This window comes from Drosophila innubila, assembly GCF_004354385.1.
Source record: "Drosophila innubila isolate TH190305 chromosome 3L unlocalized genomic scaffold, UK_Dinn_1.0 0_D_3L, whole genome shotgun sequence".
In the NCBI taxonomy this organism is placed as follows: domain Eukaryota; kingdom Metazoa; phylum Arthropoda; class Insecta; order Diptera; family Drosophilidae; genus Drosophila; species Drosophila innubila.
In genome coordinates, this window is record NW_022995376.1 from 10,755,929 (window position 1) to 10,775,481 (window position 19,553).

Genomic DNA, 19,553 nt, shown 5'->3' on the forward strand with positions numbered 1-19,553 from the left:
TTTCTTTAGTTCTTGGGATTGGTTGGGTTTTGGCTTTTACAAAGGCTTTCACATTGCTCTTTATTGAAACTTTCGTATTGCATTGTTAAAATGAACTATTATACAATTCACAATAATGATCGTAATCGTAATTATAATAGTACATGTTGGTTTAATAAATAACTAAAAGTAAGGCCAAATCAATTTCAAATATAAGTTTTCATACGCTTTTCTTCCGTCATGGCTTTTTTCATTATCTCCATCATCGATTCCTATTATTTAATATTTTTGTGGCACTTTTGTGTGATTCGTGTTGAGAAATCAAATTTCCACTTATTGAAAATTAAATGCAAATTAATGCGTTACGCTTGGGGGTTGGACATAAATTCAGTTAAACTTAATTTTTAAGTTAAAGTAAAATGATGAAAACATTAACTATTTGTATCGCTACCAATTGTTTATACTATTTATAATGTGCCATTTGATGTAAAATATATTGCAACTACAATTTTAATAGAAGTTTTATTATTTTTCTTCTTTGATGGAAAACACATTTTGCGACGGTTGCCATTTGAAATATTTTTATGAACCTGGGCTGATACGCTAGGTATTTATATCTAAATTCAATTCATCACGATAGCACTTAGTAGCAAAAAATGAAGTTTTGGATGGGTCGCATTTGCGGACAACATTAACATCAACAAACAACGTCGGTTAGATCCCCGTATATATTGAGTTACATATTGCTTTTAGTTATGAGATGACTCCAGGTCCATATTGCTGCTTGTGGTGGCACTGGTAGACGCGGATGTGGTTGCTATCGGACTGGACTTTTTTGTCGAACCGCTGGCAAAGCTGCTGGAAGTGGAGGCGGCGCCTTGTGCGGATCCAGATGCAGCGCCGCCATCATTATCATCCGCATCATCGTCCTCCTCTTCTATTAACTTGCGTGCCAATTTAACTGCCTCAAACTCACGATAATGCGCCTTGCGACGCCGCTCAAACTCCCGACGTTTTTCTGCAACAAATATATAGTAGTGTTAATATTGGTTTAATGTCTTGAGGGATATTCCTTATAAGCTTACGTCTCTCCTCTTCGGTTAGGGGCTGTTCATCGCCGGAAGAACCTTCATCATCAATGCTTTGGGAAGACTGTTGTGAGCTGGCCGCAATGCGAAGTCTGTAATAGAAGTATAAATAGATTTATAGCTTGTAGGCATTGGAGGAAGGTCAGGTGTATAGTTACTTCTCCACTAATAGTTCGGTGTCCAACTCATCCTTATTTTCATTAAATGGCTCTTGATAGTTATACGGTGTTTTTGGCTCATCGATTTTCATGTGGCCGTAGTCCTTGTCAGCCGGATGAAACGTTTGCAGCACATTCAGCTCATCGAACTTGGCACTTTTACGGAAACTGCGAATCAGATTTAATCAGTTGTTAGCCCTTTGTTTAGTTAAAAGGTCAAAGTTTATTCCGCTTACCTGGCACCCGACTTGTCAAAGCTGCGCGAAGTCTTTAAAATGCCCTTGCATGGTAACTGTGGACTGGGATTGTTTTGCATCTTGGCTCTCTTGGTTGATCTGACGCACGTTAACTGGAATTACGTGCACACACACGCACACACACAATGTTTAATTTGAATATTGTTAACATTACGTCAATGATTTAATGATGTACTATGATGGATGAATCACTGTAAAATGCAAATAAGTCTTAAAGTCTTAAAATTCACTAATTTGTTGTTGTTGTTGTTGAGACACCAGCACTCAATTCGCGGGCACTTACGCCACCTGGCCGTGGTGTTATCGTGCCCTTGAGGGGGGTCGCATGACCAAACCACCCACTGGGCGCCTGCCACCCACCGGGTTGCTCCGCCTGCTTGCTGCCGCTGACTTGGCATGTGGCATTAACAACGCCCTTTTTGGTGGCCTTTATTTAACTGCAGCTGCCACGGTTTCTCTTTTGTTGTTTCTCTCTCTGCATTCTCTACACAACTTACTTTGATTTAAGCCTTTAACTAATCCAAAAGCCGCAGCCGTGTGGAAAATTGTAATGCAATTTACGCCGCAAACACTGCACACTTTGAAAGCAAATCAAAATAATTAGTTGCAGCAAGTGTGCAACATGTATACAGTTTACGATGCAAGTAGTTTCAACTAAATTAGCACTTTAATTTTGATATTTTATTTATTATTTGTATTTTTTGTAGTAGAGTTGTATCAACAAATCATTCAGATTAAGTTCGATTAAACTAATCACTAAATTGCAGGGTTGTTGATACAATTTTGATGTATCGATATATCGATAGATATTTTGACAGTGATATGTATTTCGATACTTTTTGCTGACGATATATTCGTGAAATGTTGTTCACCTGGCAACCTTATAAAAGTTACCGCTAAATTAAATGTCTTTAAAAATTGATAAAAATTGCAAATTTTAAAATGCAACAAACTCAATAGAAAATTAATACATTTGATAAAGTCTTAAAATTCGATATTAAAATTAAATTTTGAGGCTGACGTGTTATTTTTGTATGTCCTTTCCGTATTTGAATTGAAGTTTATATATAATTTCTTAATAATGTGACTTAGAATACTACACTTTAATTAGCATGTTATTAATTGTAGTACATTTTTCTTCATATCCACGATTTGTATAAAGTCATACCCGAAATTCAGAACTAATCACTAATCACTAGTCAGATTAGGTTAATCACTTGAAGAAAGTTTCTTATCGCATAATTTTGATTACCTGCTTAAACTGCATTGTGAACAATTCATTAGCCATAGAGTTGCCAGTCTGCAACTAAGCTCGAAGCAATATGAGCAACATCAACGTGTCCTCCGGTGTTCGTCCATTGCGGGAAGGACTTCAGCGTATAGCCATCGAGGAGCTAAACGAGGTGCCATCTCGAGTATCCTCCGACATAATAGCTCTGCGGGATTGGCTGCAGAAACAGCCTCATCTCTGTTCCTGCCTCACGGATCAGTTCCTCTTGGGCTTCCTGAGGGGCAGCAAGTTCAGTTTGGAGAAGGCCAAACAAAAGATCGATCGATACTATACACTCCAGGCGGCCATTCCCGAGGTCTTTAATGAGCACCGACTAGCCGACGATCCGCAGGTGCTCGAAATTATTCGAATGGGGTAGAAGAACCATTAAATATCAATACGTATTCCAATTAAATTCTGATCCTTTTAGCGTCATTCTTCGTATTCCTCTGCACGAAGATGATACGGGTCCGGCGGTGACCATAATTCGTGCTGGATCCTATGATACGACCAAGTACAAGTTCCAGGATATCATACGAGTGGGTTCCATGTTCGGCGAGATTATGATGTTAGAGGACGACAATGCGAATGTCAGTGGCTATATTGAGTTCCTAGACATGTCAGGGATTGCGGCTGCCAATCTCTTTGCACTACAGCCGCATATATTGAGTAAGTTTTCGGCCTTTGCGGATGAGGCTATGCCCACCAGGCAGAAGGGAATTCATTTTATAAATGTGCCATCATCATTTGAAAGCGGTTTCAATTCTATACGCTCCTTCTTTCCCGAGAAGATCAGAAATCGTGTAAGTTAAGTCCAAGCGAAGACCTAGAGATTATTGAGTCATCATCTATTTTTATAGGTTTCAGTTAGCTCCGATCCTGAATCGATCTTTGAACGCGTACGCCGTGAGTATTTGCCAAAGGAATACGGTGGCACCAAGGGCACCATGCAGGATATTATTGATCAGATGGAACGGAAAATGTTGAGTTATCGCGATTACTTCGAGCAGTCGCGTCACTTTGGCGCCAACGAAAAGCTAAGGGAAGATAAGGCGAATAGTAAAAAATTTCCGAGTCACTTTGGCATGGATGGATCATTCCGCGTATTAGATATTGACTGAAGAGTAAACATTCCAAACCATGTAAACCCATCAAACAGCAATAAACTCCATATATTAGCACTGCATTATCGCTCTCTCACTTACTCTCTAGTCGAAATCTAACTTGATAAGATAAAGATTGGCAATCTTATCAAGTCAGATTCCTTATGTGTCCATTGATCAAGTGCGAAGAAAGGCCTTCAGTTGTTAACTGACTACCAGACCTTGTCAACATGCTCGACATTCGTCCGCTTACTCCGGAGCTGCAGAAGACTGCGATCGATGAGTTGAACGAAAGACCGGAGAGGATTGAAAAGGATATTGCCGCACTGCGATTGTGGATCAGTCAACAGCCTCATTTGAAAGCCCGTACCACTGATCAGTTCCTGGTGAACTTCTTAAGGGGCTGCAAGTACAGCCTAGAGAAGACCAAGTATCCGCACCAAGTATCCGGAGTACTTTATTGGTCACAATGTGGATGTCGACAAGTTATTAACGTTATTCCGCCTCGGGTGAGCTTCTCTTATCTCGATAGTCCTCTGATCTTGAACTAACGCCTTTAATAGAACTGCTGTTTACTTACCACGCCCACTGAATGATAATGGACCACGTATAGGCATTATACGCATGGGCGTCTACGATCCAGATATATACAACTTCAAAGAAATCAACCGTGCTGGAGGATTAATGCAACAAATAGTACTCAATGAGGATGATGATGCCATTATCAATGGGGTTATTCATATCCTAGACCTCACCGATGTCAGGATGGCTCACATGACACAGATGACACCCTCATTTGCTAAAAAGATGACAGTATTCCAGGAGGAGGCTCTTCCCACGCGCACTAAGGCAACCCACTTCATCAACACTCCCGCGGGATTCGAAAAGGTCTTTAATATGTTCAAACCCATGATGTCCAAGAAGCAACAGGGTCGTGTGAGTAACTTACAGATATTGATTATCCAAAGACACCTTCTAATTTCATCCTTATTTACCTCTAGCTTCATGTGCACGGCAACAATTTTGAGACACTGTACAAGCAAATACCACAAAAGTATTTGCCCATTGAATATGGTGGAGAAAACGGTTCACTGACGGAACTAATCAAGGAATGGGAAGAACGCATATTGGCCTATAGGAATTACTGGGTTGAGGAGGAGAACTATGGAACCGATGAGAGTCTCCGACCCGGTAAACCCGTTGATTTCGAGGGTCTATTCGGAATGGAGGGTTCTTTTAGGCAACTGAATGTCGATTGAGGCTAAAGTTTGATCTATATATAGCTCAAAAGCAGGTCTTATCTATAAGAATAAGTAAGTTTCAAATATGTCATTAATATTATTATGGCTATTAGCGTATCAGGCTTTGATAATAAACACTTAATGATTGTAATACATTTCTAATTAAAATGCTTATTTTATTAAGACTTCTGATTGATGGCTGGAAAAACCAAAAGAAGTTGCCTATTACAATCGAAAGAGTCTAAGAAAATCAGCTGAGCTTTTGTCGAATCTCTTTAGTTTCGTGAGAACAAGTGAAATGCCAAAAAGTAAACAAAAAGTATTCCAAAATCTTTAACATAGAAAACAAAAATAAAACACTCGGCAGATCGGTCGGACTGAGAGATCTGTTGAAATACGTTTCAGTAATATTTGGAGAGTCGTCGGGATCGGTAGATGCCGAGTCGGAAAATACAAAAACGGCAAAGTGAAACACAGCATGAATTGAAAATTGAAAATTCTGAACAATTCATAGTGCGGGACGGGAAAACGGACGGGGTCGGAAACATAAATGTAAATGATGCCATCAAAATGCAATCAGTTCATAAATTGCTCATAGTTAATTGACCATAAAGGAATCACATGAAATCAAAGATACTAATTACTTTAGCATGTTATACAGCATCTTCCAAACTATATATAAGATTATATATACAAATAAAGATCTCTGGCTGTCCGTCTGCCATTCTGGGAAGTATTTAGACTGTGTAGCTACATGAAAAGTAAAAATTTTCAAAACTGTTCGAAAACTGTTGGGTGTGTGTGTGTGTGTGTGTTGTGTCTGCCTGCTGTCGGCGCTGACGAGATGGATGATGTTCCCCCGAAAATAGTTTCCATAAAACTCAACGTCATGCTGCCTCCCTCTCTGCCCACACACCCGACCTTGTCGAGTGAGGAACCTAAATAAATATTTAGACAAATCTTAATGCACTTTTCTGTGTGCGTGGGGGGATTGGAGATCCCCACCTGTAAATATACCCTGTGAATGTAATTAAATAGGTTGTACACAACTGCAGAAATTACTTGTGAAACTAGCAAAAAGGGGTATACACATCACAGATACTCTGCAAAATTAATAAAGGGTATACACAACTGTATAAATACCCCTTCAGAAATACTCTGTCAAAAGTAACAAAAAAGGGTATAAAAGTACAACTGAATATACCTTGAAAATGTAATATAGGAGGGTATATAAAGTTGTAGAACTATTTATAATTTATTAAACAGTCCCTTCTTTAGCATTAGTCATAGGGTATTTCAGAGTCGACTATTTTCAATGATCTTTGCCCTTTCATAATTTATGTTCAGCAAGCCGTGAAATTGGCCACGTTAGGACGCATCGCCAGGAAAGTGGGCGGCAATGTCGAGTAGGCGGGCCCAGTCTCTGCCGGCTCACATGCTGGAGCCAGCGAAGCCGCAACGTGGACGCTGTGTGGCTGCCATCTGTTTCTCCTGGAAGGTAATCACCTGCATCGTTTCCCACGTGCTGCTCGTCTTGCTCGTGGTCTCCTACTGCGTGGGCGGCGCCTATTTGTTTCAACATCTCGAAAGACCCCATGAGATTGAGGTGAGGTGAGAGGTTACCCACTCCAGGTAAAAGCTCCTAATGGAATCTCTTCGTGTCCAGGTGAAGCGGGATGTACAGAACCTGCGCTTCAATCTCACCGAGCGCATCTGGCTGCTCTCGGAGGATGCTTTGGTCCTGAGGGAGAATGATTGGATGGCGAATGTGAGCAAACACTTGGCCAACTTTGAGAAACAGATCCTCACTGCCATTAAGGCCGATGGCTGGGATGGCGACGAGGATGTACGCAAGTCCCAATGGACCTTTGCTGGCTCCCTTTTCTACTCCATCATAGTGATAACAACGATTGGTAAGTGTCCATAAAAAGATCAACAAGGACATGTTTTTATTTATATACACTAAAGATAACATACATCCTAAATCAGAGCTGCGAATAGTGATTTAGTATTTTAAGTCCCTTAACTCAAATATAAAATTTGTGAAAGCTGTTTTTTCAACTATATCCTAAATTTAGTGGAAAAAATCAACTAAATTTCAATTGATTTAAAAAATAATGAAAATTAGTAATAGTTGAAAATGTTTACCAATTAAATTCCAAAGTTTTGAATTGCGGGGAAATATCACAATGCTGTTTAATTAAATAAAAAAATCTTTAATCACTAAACCTAGCACTGATCTAAATACTAAAGACTAAGAGTAAACTAAGTGAGATGAGGAGCTGAGGAGGGATGAGAAGGTAATTAAACCTTCTTGCTGAGCTTATCGTTAACTGAAGTGGGAGTAATGGACACAGACTTTGCGCTCTTGCCCTCTATAACAGTCGGGGATTTCTCATCGTATCCAAAGCCACCAGGTCCAAAGTTGCCACCAAAACCATTGGTGCCTAGACCAGGGTAACCCAAGCCAAGACCCGTCAGTCCATAGCCCTCTGGGAATTGTTGTCCACCATATTGATTGGGAGGATACTGTCCAGGATGTTGAGTGGAAGGATACTGTCCAGGATGTTGATTGGAAGGATACTGTCCAGAATATTGTTCGCCTGGATACTGTCCGGAATATTGTCCACCTGGATATTGTCCTCCTGGATATTGTCCACCTGGGTATTGACCACCGGGAGTTGCAAACTGATTGCTGTTGAAGTTCGTGCCGGCTCCTTGATAAGGTCCATATGGATATTGGTTGCCAGCACCTGGATATTGACCCAGACCTAATCCCGCACCAGGTTGGGCGCCATAGTTGCCACCCACTCCAGGATAAGCTGATCCTCCTAAGCCTGCACCACCAAAGAAGCCCGGATAGCCTCCAAGTCCTAGTCCATTCTGTGCACCACCAAATCCACCAATGCCCGGCTGATAGGCATTGGGATAGGGAAAGGGCGGTCCACCTGGACCCACAAGCACACCAGGATTACTGCCAGCGAAGCCACCTTGACCCCCAAACTGTCCACCAGTCGTAGGCTGACCAGGGAAGCCATTAGGATTAAAATAGGGATTGAATTGACGCGTGCTCACATTGGCTGAGTTGGTTACTACAGAATCTGTATCCACGTAATCCTCGATCTCATCGTTTTCCGGCTCACCAGGCAAAGGTCGCCTTGTGGTTGGCTCCCTTCTCAGCTTGTTGTCGTAGGAGTTGTTAATGGCGGCATTGCGATCAATATCCTTATCCCGAAAAGCACGCTCCCTGCGACTGTAGGTGCGCCAAACCCAATGATCCTCTCCAGACTTTGCCGTGACAATAGCCAACTGACAAAAAAGTGCCAGCACAATAATGAGGCAATCTTTTCGCATGATTCACAACTGGAAACTGGCCTTTCTTTTGCTTGGGTTTGGACTTCAATTCAAAACTGTTCACACACTGACCCGTATTTTTCGCTTGGCCGCTTCACGAACTCAACTCGCGACTTGGTCTTTATTTTTATTAAGTTTTTTGGTGCGTCTGCTTTGGCAGCGACAACAGAATAATTCGGCGATGCAATCGGCACACGCTACTTATATAACAATGGGTAGATACGAAAATCAGTCGACTGTGCGAGGACGGCAGGTGCGGCACAACGATCGCGAATCGCAAATCGCGATCACGAACACCGTGGAACGAACACAATAAGTTGCCACTTAGGCCATTTGTCAAAGCAGAATGTTACTCAATTTTTACACATATCAAATGCAGAAATTCTCAGCCTGTAATAAAGGTTTACTTTGAAAAAGATTTGAAAGTTTGAGTCCGATCTTGGTCATTTTAATCATTTTAACAGTGGTCACTAGCGTATTTTAAATTTGGAAATCACTGATGTACTATAATAAAACTAGATGGGAAGCAATAATATTTGTATCTACCCGCTCCACTGTGCAACAGTGCAAACAGCCAATGAATCAACATAAACAAGGCAGCGACGATCGTGGCAGACGCACTTAACGATACGCCAGATTTAACAGCAATCAGCGGAGTGATCGTTGGATGTGTTGATTCATGTTGCCAAAGAAATGTCCGAAAACCGCAAAGAAACGCATGATCTGAGTTCTGTGGTCACTGATCAGTGATCGACGCCGCCCAGGAACTGCTGCAATCGCCGGATCACGTAGAAATCGCATAAATATGAAACGCTTTTGTAATTGATCGTTAGACATCATTAAAGGCTTTTCTGGAAATTAAAATGAGTTGAGAGAAAAACATAACCAATGCCCATTAAATTGGCTCAAATCAACTGCAGCAATTGCTATCAATTTGGCTTATCATTCAGATCGTGCAGCATATCAAATATGTTAGTTAGATTATTTTTTGGGATTTTTTGGATACAGTTTGTTGCACACAGGTTGATTGGCCCACTGAGCGTGCCGCACGTGAATGACCTCTAAAATGGGCTCGAAATGAGGTTTAGATTTGGGTTTGGGTTGTGGTCTAGGCCGGGGGCGACAGGAAATCAAATATCTGAATTATTATTAATGCGTTGAAAACAATCGCAAGGTCAGACGCGACTGACCGAAGATGACTTGTTAGTTTTTAGATTTTAGTTTCTAACTTTTAGATTGATGATGGGAACTTTTGTTTTTATTTTGCACAATTTCCCAATATGGATTTATGCGACGAGACGCGAAGTGACTTGGCTTAGTTGTTTGGCTTATTTAGTTGCCAGTCTTATTGCCACAAATGAGTTTAATGACCGCCGCTTTTTTTTGGGTTTGGGCCAACACCTCACACACTATTATAAGACTCTGGGCGAATGCAAACACTTCCGCATTTCCGCGGCAAAACTTGAAACGCCTTTTTCGTACTTGTTCAATTTGTGTGGGAGACGATAATACTTGGGTTAGTTTCCGATTAGACACGTAAGGCCCATTAGCATTTTCGGCAATTGCCAAGCCAATCTTATCTTAAGGTCAAGGCAAAGAAAATAACCTAAAGAATATCTGAAATAGTAAGTGCAGTTAAAATTATTACTACAAATACTGGGAATAAAGTGAAAGTAGAGATTGGTAAAAAATTAAATTTATTTTTTAATTTAATGTACAGAATTTATAGTCAAGGTAATACTGCTAATAAAATTACCCTGAAGGAAAATTTTAAGAAAGTATGTTATATGAAAATTAAATAATTTTATTACAAAGATCTCTTAAAAACAATTCACCTACATCTCGTGATATATTCTGAAATATTTGCGATCTAACTTTAGTAATAGCCATTAAACCATGACCACTTACAAGTAATACCCTTGTTATTTATTCACATGTGACAACTTTAAATGCAACTCCAACTCCGACGCTGGACAGGCTATGGCCACATATCACCACGCACAGATTGGGGCAAGGTGACAACGATCTTCTATGCCATCGTTGGGATTCCATTGATGCTGCTATGCCTGTCAAACATTGGAGATGTGATGGCCACATCATTTCGGTGAGTGGAACAGCAATTACAGTACTCAGTTCTAAGTTCTCATGTTCATTGTTCACTTGTCAAATAGTTTCCTCTACTGGCGCATCTGTTGTTATGTGTGCACTCGATCGGCAAAGCGTCCAAAGAGTCGCCGATCCCGGCAGAGATCTGTGAGGATGCGTCCCCAGCGGGTTTCCTCAAGGAGTCAGCCGCCTCCCTCGTTCAGACGTTCCATGAAGATGACACAGCGCTCCAATAATGATTCTGGACTGGGACCCTCCATGGGACATGCTTATTCCGATCCAGAGCTGCGTTACGGTCGCGGTTACGATGATCGTGACAGGGATCGGGACTTTGGTGGCGGTCATCGTGGCAGTGGTGGACGCCAGCGACGCCAACAGCAGTACACACAGCCACTGCAGCATGAGCCGCGCCAGCGTCACACCATTTATGGGGATGAGTACGAGACGCAGACCTTGAATCGGGCAACCCGCTACAGCAGCCGGCAGAAACAGCGGGACAGGATGCGGGATCGACACACGGTGGAACGGGAGCGTTATCTGGGCCACTCGAGGACACACATTCATGGATCTATCGATGACTTTGGCGACTTGCAGGCGCCGGCAAAGCGGGCAGCCAGTGTGAGATCAGTGCGATCACCACAACGTCCGGATTGTCGTGCCTCTCGAGAACTGCATCGTCTACACTCGGCGCCGGGACGAGCCAAGTCTGTGGATCCACGGCATGGACACGTCTCTTCGCACTACGAGGATGTCGATGAGGATGTAGTGCGCAAGACGCCAATCATACCCAATCGATATGCACTGGACGACGACGACTTGGCCCACAGTGGACAGCAGGCAAGGAATGCTCCTCGGAGTCAGTCGATGCCCAGATCGGCGCATCGTCGACGTCAAAGGGATATGGAACGGGAGCGATCTCCACAGCCACCACCTTCCCATCATCATCAGCAGCATCATCCGAGACCAAATGGACGACGAGCCGGCAGCCTAGGCCGCCAATCGTCCCGCTATGGCAATCACCTGGAGCCGCCGGATTACGATGCAGCGCCTCCACAGCGACAGCGACGTGGAAGATCGCCACGCTACGATGACTACGTGGAGGAGAGCTTCGATGAGCTATCAATGTGCGATGACAACGGCATCTACGAGGATTATCCGGTGCGACACAGTTCCCGCAACCGAGAGCCGAGGCGGGAGCGACGTCGTGAACGTGAACGTCGTCTGCCGCCCTCACCTCGCATCATGTCCCCCATGGGCTTTCCAGTGCAGCGACAGATCAGGCGACGTCCCAGCTATGACTACGATGACGAGGATTCCATGTATGACGATGAGTACGGCGACAGATTCGAGCTGGTGCCCAAGGACAGACCCGTGCCCATTTGGCTGTGCGTCTTTCTGGTGGTCAGCTATATTCTCGGTGGAGCTGCTCTCTTTGCCTTCTGGGAGGAGTGGTCGTTCCTGGACTCTGCCTACTTCTGCTTCATCACGCTGACAACAATAGGTGAGTGTCTTATATTACTTATGGAATTTAAATTATGCATCCTCTTCTTAGGATTTGGCGACTTTGTGCCTGCCAAGGGCGTGAAGGATGAGTCGGAGCAATCCATTGCCTACTGTTCGCTGTATCTGCTCTTTGGCATTGCTTTGCTGGCCATGAGTTTCAACCTGGTGCAGGAGGAGTTCATAGCGAATGTTAAGGAAGTGGCACGACGATTGGGCATACTCAAGGATGATGAAGACGAGCAACAAGATGCCGACTGAGGTCCTCATTAAAATAGTTTATAATCTCTACAAAGAATCTTTCATTTTGATGAGATGAATTTTAATAATTACAATATAATATTCTAAATTATAGAAAGAATTCTTTAAATCTATTTAAACGACAATTTCTGAGTTACTTAGTTCACTTTTTATCGAGCGTTGACTGTAATACAGATTTGTTTTTATTTAATGGAAATAATGTGCAAATTGAAATAAGAATCTCAAGAATGATTGATACCAAAGAAAAGAATTTATAAAAATAAAAATGAGAAGGAACAGTGCAAATATTGAAAAGAAATGCTCCAATTAACGCCTTAAATGTTATAACTGGGTTGATTAATGTTTGCCTCAGGCCACGTTCTCTTTGTTGTGCTAGAAATGGAAGAAGGAATTCTATTAATAATTATATTCCACATTTAACAGAGGCATTTTTGGCTTACCCTCTTGAAGGCAGGTGAACTGAGGGGCGAGTTGCGCGGCGAGTTTTTGCTGGGGGTCAGGGAGCGAGAGAGGGAACTGTTGCGCTGCCCGGACAATGGCTTCAACGTGTTGGAGCTGCGTGAGCCGCCGCCTCTGGAGCCACGCTTATTAACAACGCCATCAACGGGTTCAATGGGCGTCGAGTTCATAATGGTTTCCGTTTCAGACAGTTCCTGCACAGACTGCAATGATTCCTCCTCGGGTTCACCCTCGCTGAGCTGCAAATGAATTGAAATTAGTCAAATAAATAAAGAGGAATCTTCGGTTAGACCCACCTCGTCGATAGTGGCAGTGGTATCCAGATCCGACCAGTCCTGCTCCTGGCGATAGCGACGCACAATTTCCTGATGCGGCGAGGTGGCAACCAGTGTGCGTGGATAGATGAAGTCACGCTTCGAGGGCGTGGCACCCGTAGGAGCATATGTCTTCAGTTCGCTCTGGTGGAAATTAGAGACACCCTCGTGGCAAGTCTTCAGCTGTTGACGCTGCACGGTCGCATGCTGTGCCATATGCTCGGACAGCTTGTCGATGAGGTCGCCAGTAATATGTGCATGTCCATTGGCCAGCTCAAAGTCCGTGGTCATGATCTGGTGGATCTGATTGGTGGCCAGACTGAGCTGCTTCTGCTGCTCGTGACGAAGCTGCTGGGCATGCTGCTCGCTGTCGGTGCACATCTGGCGCAGTTGCTGCTGATGGCTGCGTACTGTTTGCATGCTGGACTCGGCTTGATTGTTGCTCTCCTTGCACAGATTATCCAGCTGCACATGCAGCGTGGAGCACTTGGAGACTCCGTGATCCACACACAGCACCGCCGCCTGCAGTTGGCTGCATAGTTCATCCCGTGCGGCTTGGGCAGCCACAGTTCCCTCGCTGGCATAGGCCTGCATGCTGTTCCCGGTCAGCTGTGCCTGCTCATTGACTGCCACATGGCTGCGCTTCAGTTGCCCGACTCGAGTTCCCATGCTGAGTGTGTTCTTGGCCCGTTGTTGCTGCAGCTGCTCCAACTGACGCATCAGTTCCACTTCCTGCTTTGCCAACTCCTCCTCGTGCGCCAGTTCAGCCTGCAGCTGCTGCAGTTGCTCCGAATCCGGAGCACTCAATGCCGTCAATTGGTTCAGTTGCTGCTGCACTTGATCCACATGCTGCTGCACGGCCTTTGCATTGCGCTCAATGATCGGCGAGAAGCCATCACGCATGTTGTCCAACGCTTCCCTGTGTCGCTCATTGTTGGCCTCCAGCTCCTGCAGGTTGGCCAATATGTCCTGGCTCAGCTGCGCCTTGCGTTGCTCCATATGCTCCAAGAGCTGTGCCAACAGTGCCTGACAATGGGCATCCTCCGTGCTGGCCACAACGGTTGCAAACTGTGCCTGCAGCTGACCATGCGCTGTCAAGGATTCTGTGCAAATATCACGCAAGTTGTCGATGCTTTTAGTGGCATTTGCCACCAGACGACGATGCACACTGGTGCAGTTCGCTGAGCAGGAGAGAAAGGCGGAAAGTGAGCATAAGAAACAAGTGAGATTGCTAGGGATACAATAACTTACCCAACTCCTCGGTCAGTTGCTTCGTTGAGCCCGCATGCTGCTCCTGGTATTGAGATAAACTACCATCGAGCATCTCTAGATTATCGCGCATGCGTTCCGCGAATTGTTCGCACGTGCTGCGTATCATTTCATCCACATGACGACGCCGCTCGATGGTGCCATGGAGCTGCTGAGTATCATCGGCAGCCAGGTCAGCTGCCTCTAGTATTTGATTGGCCTGCGTTGTTAGCTGCTGTTCTGTCTTCACATGCGACTCCACCAGCTGTTTCTTTTCCTTGTAGCGTCGCTTGGTTTTGTTCAGCACCTTCTTGGTGAGCAGCAGAGATCCTTTGGTCTCCGTCAAGTGCTGCTCGGTGCGGTTGAGCTTTTGCGTCTTCTTGACCAGACTCATGCTGACCTCGTTGAAGATCTTCTCCTTGTTCTGCAGCTCATCCTTGAGCGCCTTTAGCAGCAGCATCTTCTCGTTGAGCTCGCGTGTCTGTGAATCCATTTTGAGCATCAACTCGCCGTAGGTATCTTCGGCCAGGTAGATGCCATTCTTATCGCGTGCCGCCATCAGGTCCCGCTTCAGTTTATCAATCTCATCGGTGTACTCCTTGAGTACCGTCTTCTTGGTCAGCTTTTGATTGACCTCCGGCTTATTTTGAATGTTCTTTGCACGATGTGCATACTCCAACGTGCTCAGCGTTTCCTCGATATCCTTGTGACCCGGCGAGATGGTGGCTATAATTGAAGTCTTTGTGCGTCCGCCCAGTGACTCCTGCAGCAGACGCGTCAACTTGGACTCACGATAGGGCACATGGGGAGCACGATCTACCAAGGCAGTGATCACACGTCCCAGGGTCAACAGACTCTGATTAATGTTGACAGTTTCGCGCACACGGATACCTTTCTCGTTGCCCGCCTTGGATACGTTCTCGCTGCCCGCCAAATCGACCAGATTCAGTTTGCCGATCTTGAGCATCTCCTCGCCATCGATGCCGTTCTCGCGTATGTGCACCACAATGGAGAAAACGGTGTGGGATCGCGAGGATTGGGCATTCATCAGCGTTGTGGCCGTTTTGCGTCTCTCCTTGCCCTTCTCGAGCAGCTTATACACATCGTCCTTGCTGTGTACGGGTATTTCCTCCAATCCCTGTATAATCACCGATCCCTTCTTCGTGCTGTCATCAAAGATGCGTATCTTGGTGTTGTCATCGGTCGAGAGCAGATCGCACAGCTCCTCGTTGTACAGTTCCAGATAGGAGATGCGCATCGTGAACTCCAGTTCCGTCATGCGCAGCTCGTCAAACAGATGACTCAGAGCTCGCGGTATAATGCCAATGTCCGAGTCCTAAAACAGGAGGCGTGCAGGTAATTAGAAAAGGTTTCTCAAATTCTTGGAACTCAACAATTTCGCGAGGTCAGCGACAAAGTAGAAAAACAGGTTTTCTATGCTAAACATTGTTGTTTTGTTTTTGTTATTGGTCAATAGATTTCTAATGCAACGCAACTGTACTGCGGAGGATCAAAGGAAACAATTTTGGAAATACTTACATCTTCCCAGGAGGACTTCAGTTCGGCGCACTCATTGCCCACCATGGTATGCGTTTTGCCCGTACCCGTCTGTCCGTAGGCAAACACCGTGCAGTTGTAGCCGGAGAGCACCTCCTCGATAAGAGGCGCCACAACGGTGCTGTAGACATCGCACTGACGCGAGTCCGGTCCAAAGGAGCGATCGAAGGTAAACGTCTTTGTAAGCTTCGAGTCCACGGTGTGACGTGTGACAATTTCACGAGGCGGCATCACATTCACCACCTCCGCGGAGCGAATGCATCTCTCACGTGAGTTCAACGGTCTGCAAAGGACTCATCCAGTTCTCATCAAGAAGAATTAAAAATTAATACGAGATGTACTCACCTGACGCGTACATAGACCTGAATGTTTTGATTCGATTTGCGCGCTGTCTGCTGCTGTTGGCGGGAGCCATTCGCACCCGATGTTATGTCCATGTCCCGAAATGACGCCAACTTGTTTACGCCTCTTACAACTAACTGTGCTTGTTCAATTCAATTGTTTCTGTTTGTGTGTGTAAAGTGTAACACTTTAACTTTTATGCACTGATCAGTAACTTATTTATTTTAGCTATTTAAAAAACTATACATTGATAAATTGGAGCAGTTTCTAATCGAATAAGAAATATCACAAGACGCTGTGGCGTCGCGTTGTCCGTTCGATTTTGAAATGACGCGAAAAATGTTCTAACACATTTGAAATGTGTATACACTTAAAATGCTATTTTATTTAACATATGTGCACACTGACAGAGTGTATTATCGATATATTATTAATATTACTGGTAAATGGCGGCAGTGATTGGCAAGAATCGATAACGCATCGACTAGTAATCATCATTATCAAAAAAACAAGAAAATTCTTACAAAAATTCTAGCAAAAAAAATACAAATTTGAAAAATGTAAGAATTCAGAATACCTTTTATCGGAAATGTACTTATTTTTTTAAGTAAAATAAATCAAACCAGGTCGGCAAATTTAGCACGGTGGCAACCTTCCGTGTTGTATGTGTGAGTGTGTTTGTGCCTTCGTCACCTCGTTTGGCTTTTAAATTATTCAAAATTGTTATGTTTGTTGTTGTTAGCTGAGTTATAGCATCTCCAAAATTGGAAAAAAGCTACTGCCGCTGAACGAGACGTCACCGCACACAGGACGAGCGTGAGCGCTGTAAAAACATAAGCTGCAGTTACCATCGTTGCTGTTTTTGCTACTGCTGCCGGTGCTTGAGTGTGTGTGCGTGTGTGTTGCGTGTGAGCGCCGTCATCAGTGGGAGCTATTGATAAAAGGTATGTAGTAACAGGCCCACCACAAAAGAAACTACCACAATAATTAGAATTGAGTGCGTTTTAGGTGCAACCTCGGACCACTTGACCGCCACGATGGATTCAGAAAACGACGTTTACGATGACATGAATCTGTACATAACGCAGGAGAGCTTCATTGTCGAACCGAATGGTCAGAGCGAGCTATTGATTATTGGCCGACTCGACAAGGTGACGCGGGTGCAGGCCAAGACCACACAGCTGACGAATCTACGTCCGACACGACGCATATGCGGCATTCTCGGCTCCATACACCTCCTCAGCTGTGACTATCTGCTGGTGGCCACCCACCGCATCTTTGTGGGCGTCATTAACAATACCATCGTGTGGCGTCTGGCCGGCTATGATATTATACCCTACATTCCCAATGCCATTCAACGCTCGGAAAATGAGGAATACTTGAGTATGCTGCGCAAGACTCTGGACACCAAATTCTATTATTTCTCCTACCGTTATGATCTGACGCAAACGCTGCAACGTCAGCGGGAACTCAGCGCAAAGTCTCGAGGACTTGGTCTGCTGCAGCGTGCTGATAAGCGCTTTGTTTGGAATAACTACGTGCTGCAGCAGTTTAGGTGCGAGAAAATGGAACGATTCCAACTGCCACTGGTGCTGGGATTTGTGTCGGTCAATCAGGTGCAAATCAATGGACAGACCTTCTTCTGGAGCATCATAACTCGCAGATCTGTGGAGCGCGCGGGCACACGTCTGTTCTGTCGTGGAAGCAACGATCAAGGTCATGTGGCGAACTTTGTGGAGACGGAACAGATTGTCGAGTTCAATGGACAGTACACAAGCTTTGTCCAAACGCGAGGCAGCATGCCCTTCCACTGGCACCAGCTGCCCAACTTGCGCTATAAGCCCAGACCTCGTCTCATTCCCGGCAAGGATCAATTGGCTGCATGCGCGGCGCATTTCAATGCACAGATCCAAATCTATGGACAGCAGGTGGCAGTCAACTTGGTGGATCAAAAAGGTGCCGAGGGTGAACTGGAGGCGACATTTGCCCGACTGGTGCGAGAATTGGGTAACACTTCGGTGCGTTACGAGGCCTTCGATTTCCATCACGAGTGCCGGAAGATGCGTTGGGATCGACTCAACATTCTGATCGATAGATTGGCCCACGAACAAGAAGATTTTGGTTTCTATCATGCCTTCGACAATGGCAACTTGGTGTCCACGCAGACGGGTGTCTTTCGGACCAACTGCATTGACTGCCTGGACAGAACCAATGTGGTGCAGAGCATGCTTGCCCGCCGCTCCTTGACCGCTGTTCTCCAAAAGCTGGGTGTGCTGCATGTGGGACAACGTGTCGAACAGGCTTCCAATAACTTTGAGGCGATATTTAAAGGCGTTTGGGCGGACAATGCCGATCTGGTATCGCTGCAGTATTCTGGCACTGGTGCCCTCAAAACGGACTTCACCCGCACCGGGAAACGCACAAAGGCGGGTGCCATGAATGACGGCAAGAACTCACTGATACGCTATTATTTGAACAACTTTGCGGATGGTGTGCGTCAGGATGGCATTGACCTGTTCTTGGGCAACTATGTAATCAATGAAAACGAGGGCAGCATTCTGCCATCGCCACTGATGGCTCAACGAGGCTGGCGCTACTATGCCTTCCCCTCGGTGCTGCTTATCGCTGTGGCCATGTTCATTATCACCATGACATATCCGGCCGAGTTCAATACGGAAAATCTGCTATTTATGCTTTTCTGGGGTGCCATGATTGCGGTCAGTGCCACCGGCATTCTGCACTACGGCGTTGAGTTTGTCCAATGGCCACGGCTTTTTCCGCTCATATCCTTTCAGCCCGCCTGACGTTAATATCGTTTAGAAGACCGATGACTGCCCACATCTGCATGCACCTACGCTCGCAAACAAAATGAAAGACAATGCACGAACAACTATAATCAACAAAATTCCTGTATACAATGCTACTACCAATCGCGTAAATTGTGTTAAACACATTTATTTGTATCCCCGTCTTTTACCCGCCCATAACCCACCCCCTTAGCTAATTATTGTATTTCTTATGCATAAGTACAAGCAACTTACGCGAGCTTCTTGTAAGGGTGATGACCGTAAAGAAGGTGAAGTGATCACTTAAAATTTCATAAAAAAAAAGTAGCCCAAAACCATTTTGTAGAACAATTTCCGACGTTATATAAAAATAAAGGATATTATGCATTGCCAGAAAATAAAACCTATGAAACACAATGGTATTTTTACTAAAGATTACTTCCTTCAACCATATTTAATTGTGATAATTGTCGATATCATTGCTCATCCCTAGTCCAAGAAAAGATAGTAGAAAACAACGAAAATTAGAT

The 19,553-nt window shown here is 44.6% G+C and overlaps 7 protein-coding genes across 8 annotated transcripts; 4 read left to right on the plus strand and 3 right to left on the minus strand.

Moving 5' to 3' along the window:
* Nucleotides 1-27: 27 nt before the first annotated feature.
* On the minus strand, nt 28-3,231 carry LOC117786861 (protein phosphatase inhibitor 2). 2 transcript variants are annotated; one of them, XM_034625277.1, is made up of 5 exons: nt 1,980-2,224; nt 1,462-1,574; nt 1,226-1,393; nt 1,065-1,159; nt 28-997 (listed from the first exon to the last, which is right to left on the minus strand). In XM_034625277.1, the coding sequence occupies exons 2-5, from the start codon at nt 1,539-1,541 to the stop codon at nt 729-731; spliced, it is 612 nt and encodes a 203-aa protein (XP_034481168.1). In that variant the 5' UTR covers nt 1,542-1,574; nt 1,980-2,224; the 3' UTR covers nt 28-728. The 2 variants fall into 2 exon arrangements, with proteins under 2 accessions (XP_034481168.1, XP_034481166.1); XM_034625275.1 differs by lacking the exon at nt 1,980-2,224 and adding an exon at nt 2,735-3,231 and having other exon boundaries at nt 40-997.
* On the plus strand, nt 2,768-3,938 carry LOC117786838 (alpha-tocopherol transfer protein-like). Its single transcript, XM_034625248.1, has 3 exons — nt 2,768-3,127; nt 3,183-3,555; nt 3,613-3,938. The coding sequence occupies exons 1-3, from the start codon at nt 2,805-2,807 to the stop codon at nt 3,871-3,873; spliced, it is 957 nt and encodes a 318-aa protein (XP_034481139.1). The 5' UTR covers nt 2,768-2,804; the 3' UTR covers nt 3,874-3,938.
* A 105-nt stretch (nt 3,939-4,043) lies between these two features.
* LOC117786842 (alpha-tocopherol transfer protein) lies at nt 4,044-5,245 on the plus strand. The gene is given in 4 exon segments (XM_034625253.1): nt 4,044-4,285; nt 4,287-4,364; nt 4,419-4,791; nt 4,857-5,245. Coding segments are annotated over 4 exon segments (909 nt in total). The 5' UTR covers nt 4,044-4,085; the 3' UTR covers nt 5,115-5,245.
* A 147-nt stretch (nt 5,246-5,392) lies between these two features.
* On the plus strand, nt 5,393-12,430 carry LOC117786787 (serine/arginine repetitive matrix protein 1). The gene is made up of 6 exons (XM_034625176.1): nt 5,393-5,648; nt 6,444-6,702; nt 6,763-7,009; nt 10,428-10,554; nt 10,622-12,057; nt 12,109-12,430. Exons 2-6 carry the CDS (start codon nt 6,496-6,498, stop codon nt 12,315-12,317), a joined length of 2,226 nt encoding a protein of 741 aa, XP_034481067.1. The 5' UTR covers nt 5,393-5,648; nt 6,444-6,495; the 3' UTR covers nt 12,318-12,430.
* Nucleotides 7,007-8,600, minus strand: LOC117786827 (spidroin-2). The gene has a single exon (XM_034625235.1). It carries the CDS (start codon nt 8,448-8,450, stop codon nt 7,401-7,403), a length of 1,050 nt encoding a protein of 349 aa, XP_034481126.1. The 5' UTR covers nt 8,451-8,600; the 3' UTR covers nt 7,007-7,400.
* A 20-nt stretch (nt 12,431-12,450) lies between the features above and the next one.
* On the minus strand, nt 12,451-16,347 carry LOC117786778 (kinesin-like protein Klp61F). The gene is made up of 6 exons (XM_034625158.1): nt 16,241-16,347; nt 15,878-16,178; nt 14,342-15,674; nt 13,073-14,271; nt 12,758-13,015; nt 12,451-12,689 (listed from the first exon to the last, which is right to left on the minus strand). The coding sequence occupies exons 1-6, from the start codon at nt 16,330-16,332 to the stop codon at nt 12,666-12,668; spliced, it is 3,207 nt and encodes a 1,068-aa protein (XP_034481049.1). The 5' UTR covers nt 16,333-16,347; the 3' UTR covers nt 12,451-12,665.
* A 563-nt stretch (nt 16,348-16,910) lies between these two features.
* LOC117786803 (phosphatidylinositide phosphatase SAC1) lies at nt 16,911-19,435 on the plus strand. The gene is made up of 2 exons (XM_034625198.1): nt 16,911-17,181; nt 17,246-19,435. The coding sequence occupies exon 2, from the start codon at nt 17,275-17,277 to the stop codon at nt 19,039-19,041; it is 1,767 nt and encodes a 588-aa protein (XP_034481089.1). The 5' UTR covers nt 16,911-17,181; nt 17,246-17,274; the 3' UTR covers nt 19,042-19,435.
* The last annotated feature ends 118 nt before the right edge of the window (nt 19,436-19,553 follow it).

Coding starts and splice junctions, on each gene's coding strand:
- LOC117786861 (XM_034625275.1), bottom strand. CDS start 2,770: ATGGCTAATGAATTGTTCACAATGCAGTTTAAGCAG. Junction 1,575..2,734: donor TCACAATGCAGTTTAAGCAG/GTAATCAAAATT, acceptor ACGTAATTCCAG/TTAACGTGCGTCAGATCAAC. Junction 998..1,064: donor CCTAACCGAAGAGGAGAGAC/GTAAGCTTATAA, acceptor TATTTGTTGCAG/AAAAACGTCGGGAGTTTGAG.
- LOC117786838 (XM_034625248.1), top strand. CDS start 2,805: ATGAGCAACATCAACGTGTCCTCCGGTGTTCGTCCATTGCGGGAAGGA. Junction 3,128..3,182: donor CTCGAAATTATTCGAATGGG/GTAGAAGAACCA, acceptor TGATCCTTTTAG/CGTCATTCTTCGTATTCCTC. Junction 3,556..3,612: donor CCGAGAAGATCAGAAATCGT/GTAAGTTAAGTC, acceptor CTATTTTTATAG/GTTTCAGTTAGCTCCGATCC.
- LOC117786787 (XM_034625176.1), top strand. CDS start 6,496: ATGTCGAGTAGGCGGGCCCAGTCTCTGCCGGCTCACATGCTGGAGCCA. Junction 6,703..6,762: donor AAAGACCCCATGAGATTGAG/GTGAGGTGAGAG, acceptor CTTCGTGTCCAG/GTGAAGCGGGATGTACAGAA. Junction 7,010..10,427: donor CATAGTGATAACAACGATTG/GTAAGTGTCCAT, acceptor GACGCTGGACAG/GCTATGGCCACATATCACCA.
- LOC117786827 (XM_034625235.1), bottom strand. CDS start 8,450: ATGCGAAAAGATTGCCTCATTATTGTGCTGGCACTTTTTTGTCAGTTG.
- LOC117786778 (XM_034625158.1), bottom strand. CDS start 16,332: ATGGACATAACATCGGGTGCGAATGGCTCCCGCCAACAGCAGCAGACA. Junction 16,179..16,240: donor CAGGTCTATGTACGCGTCAG/GTGAGTACATCT, acceptor AGTCCTTTGCAG/ACCGTTGAACTCACGTGAGA. Junction 13,016..13,072: donor CCACTGCCACTATCGACGAG/GTGGGTCTAACC, acceptor ATTCATTTGCAG/CTCAGCGAGGGTGAACCCGA.
- LOC117786803 (XM_034625198.1), top strand. CDS start 17,275: ATGGATTCAGAAAACGACGTTTACGATGACATGAATCTGTACATAACG.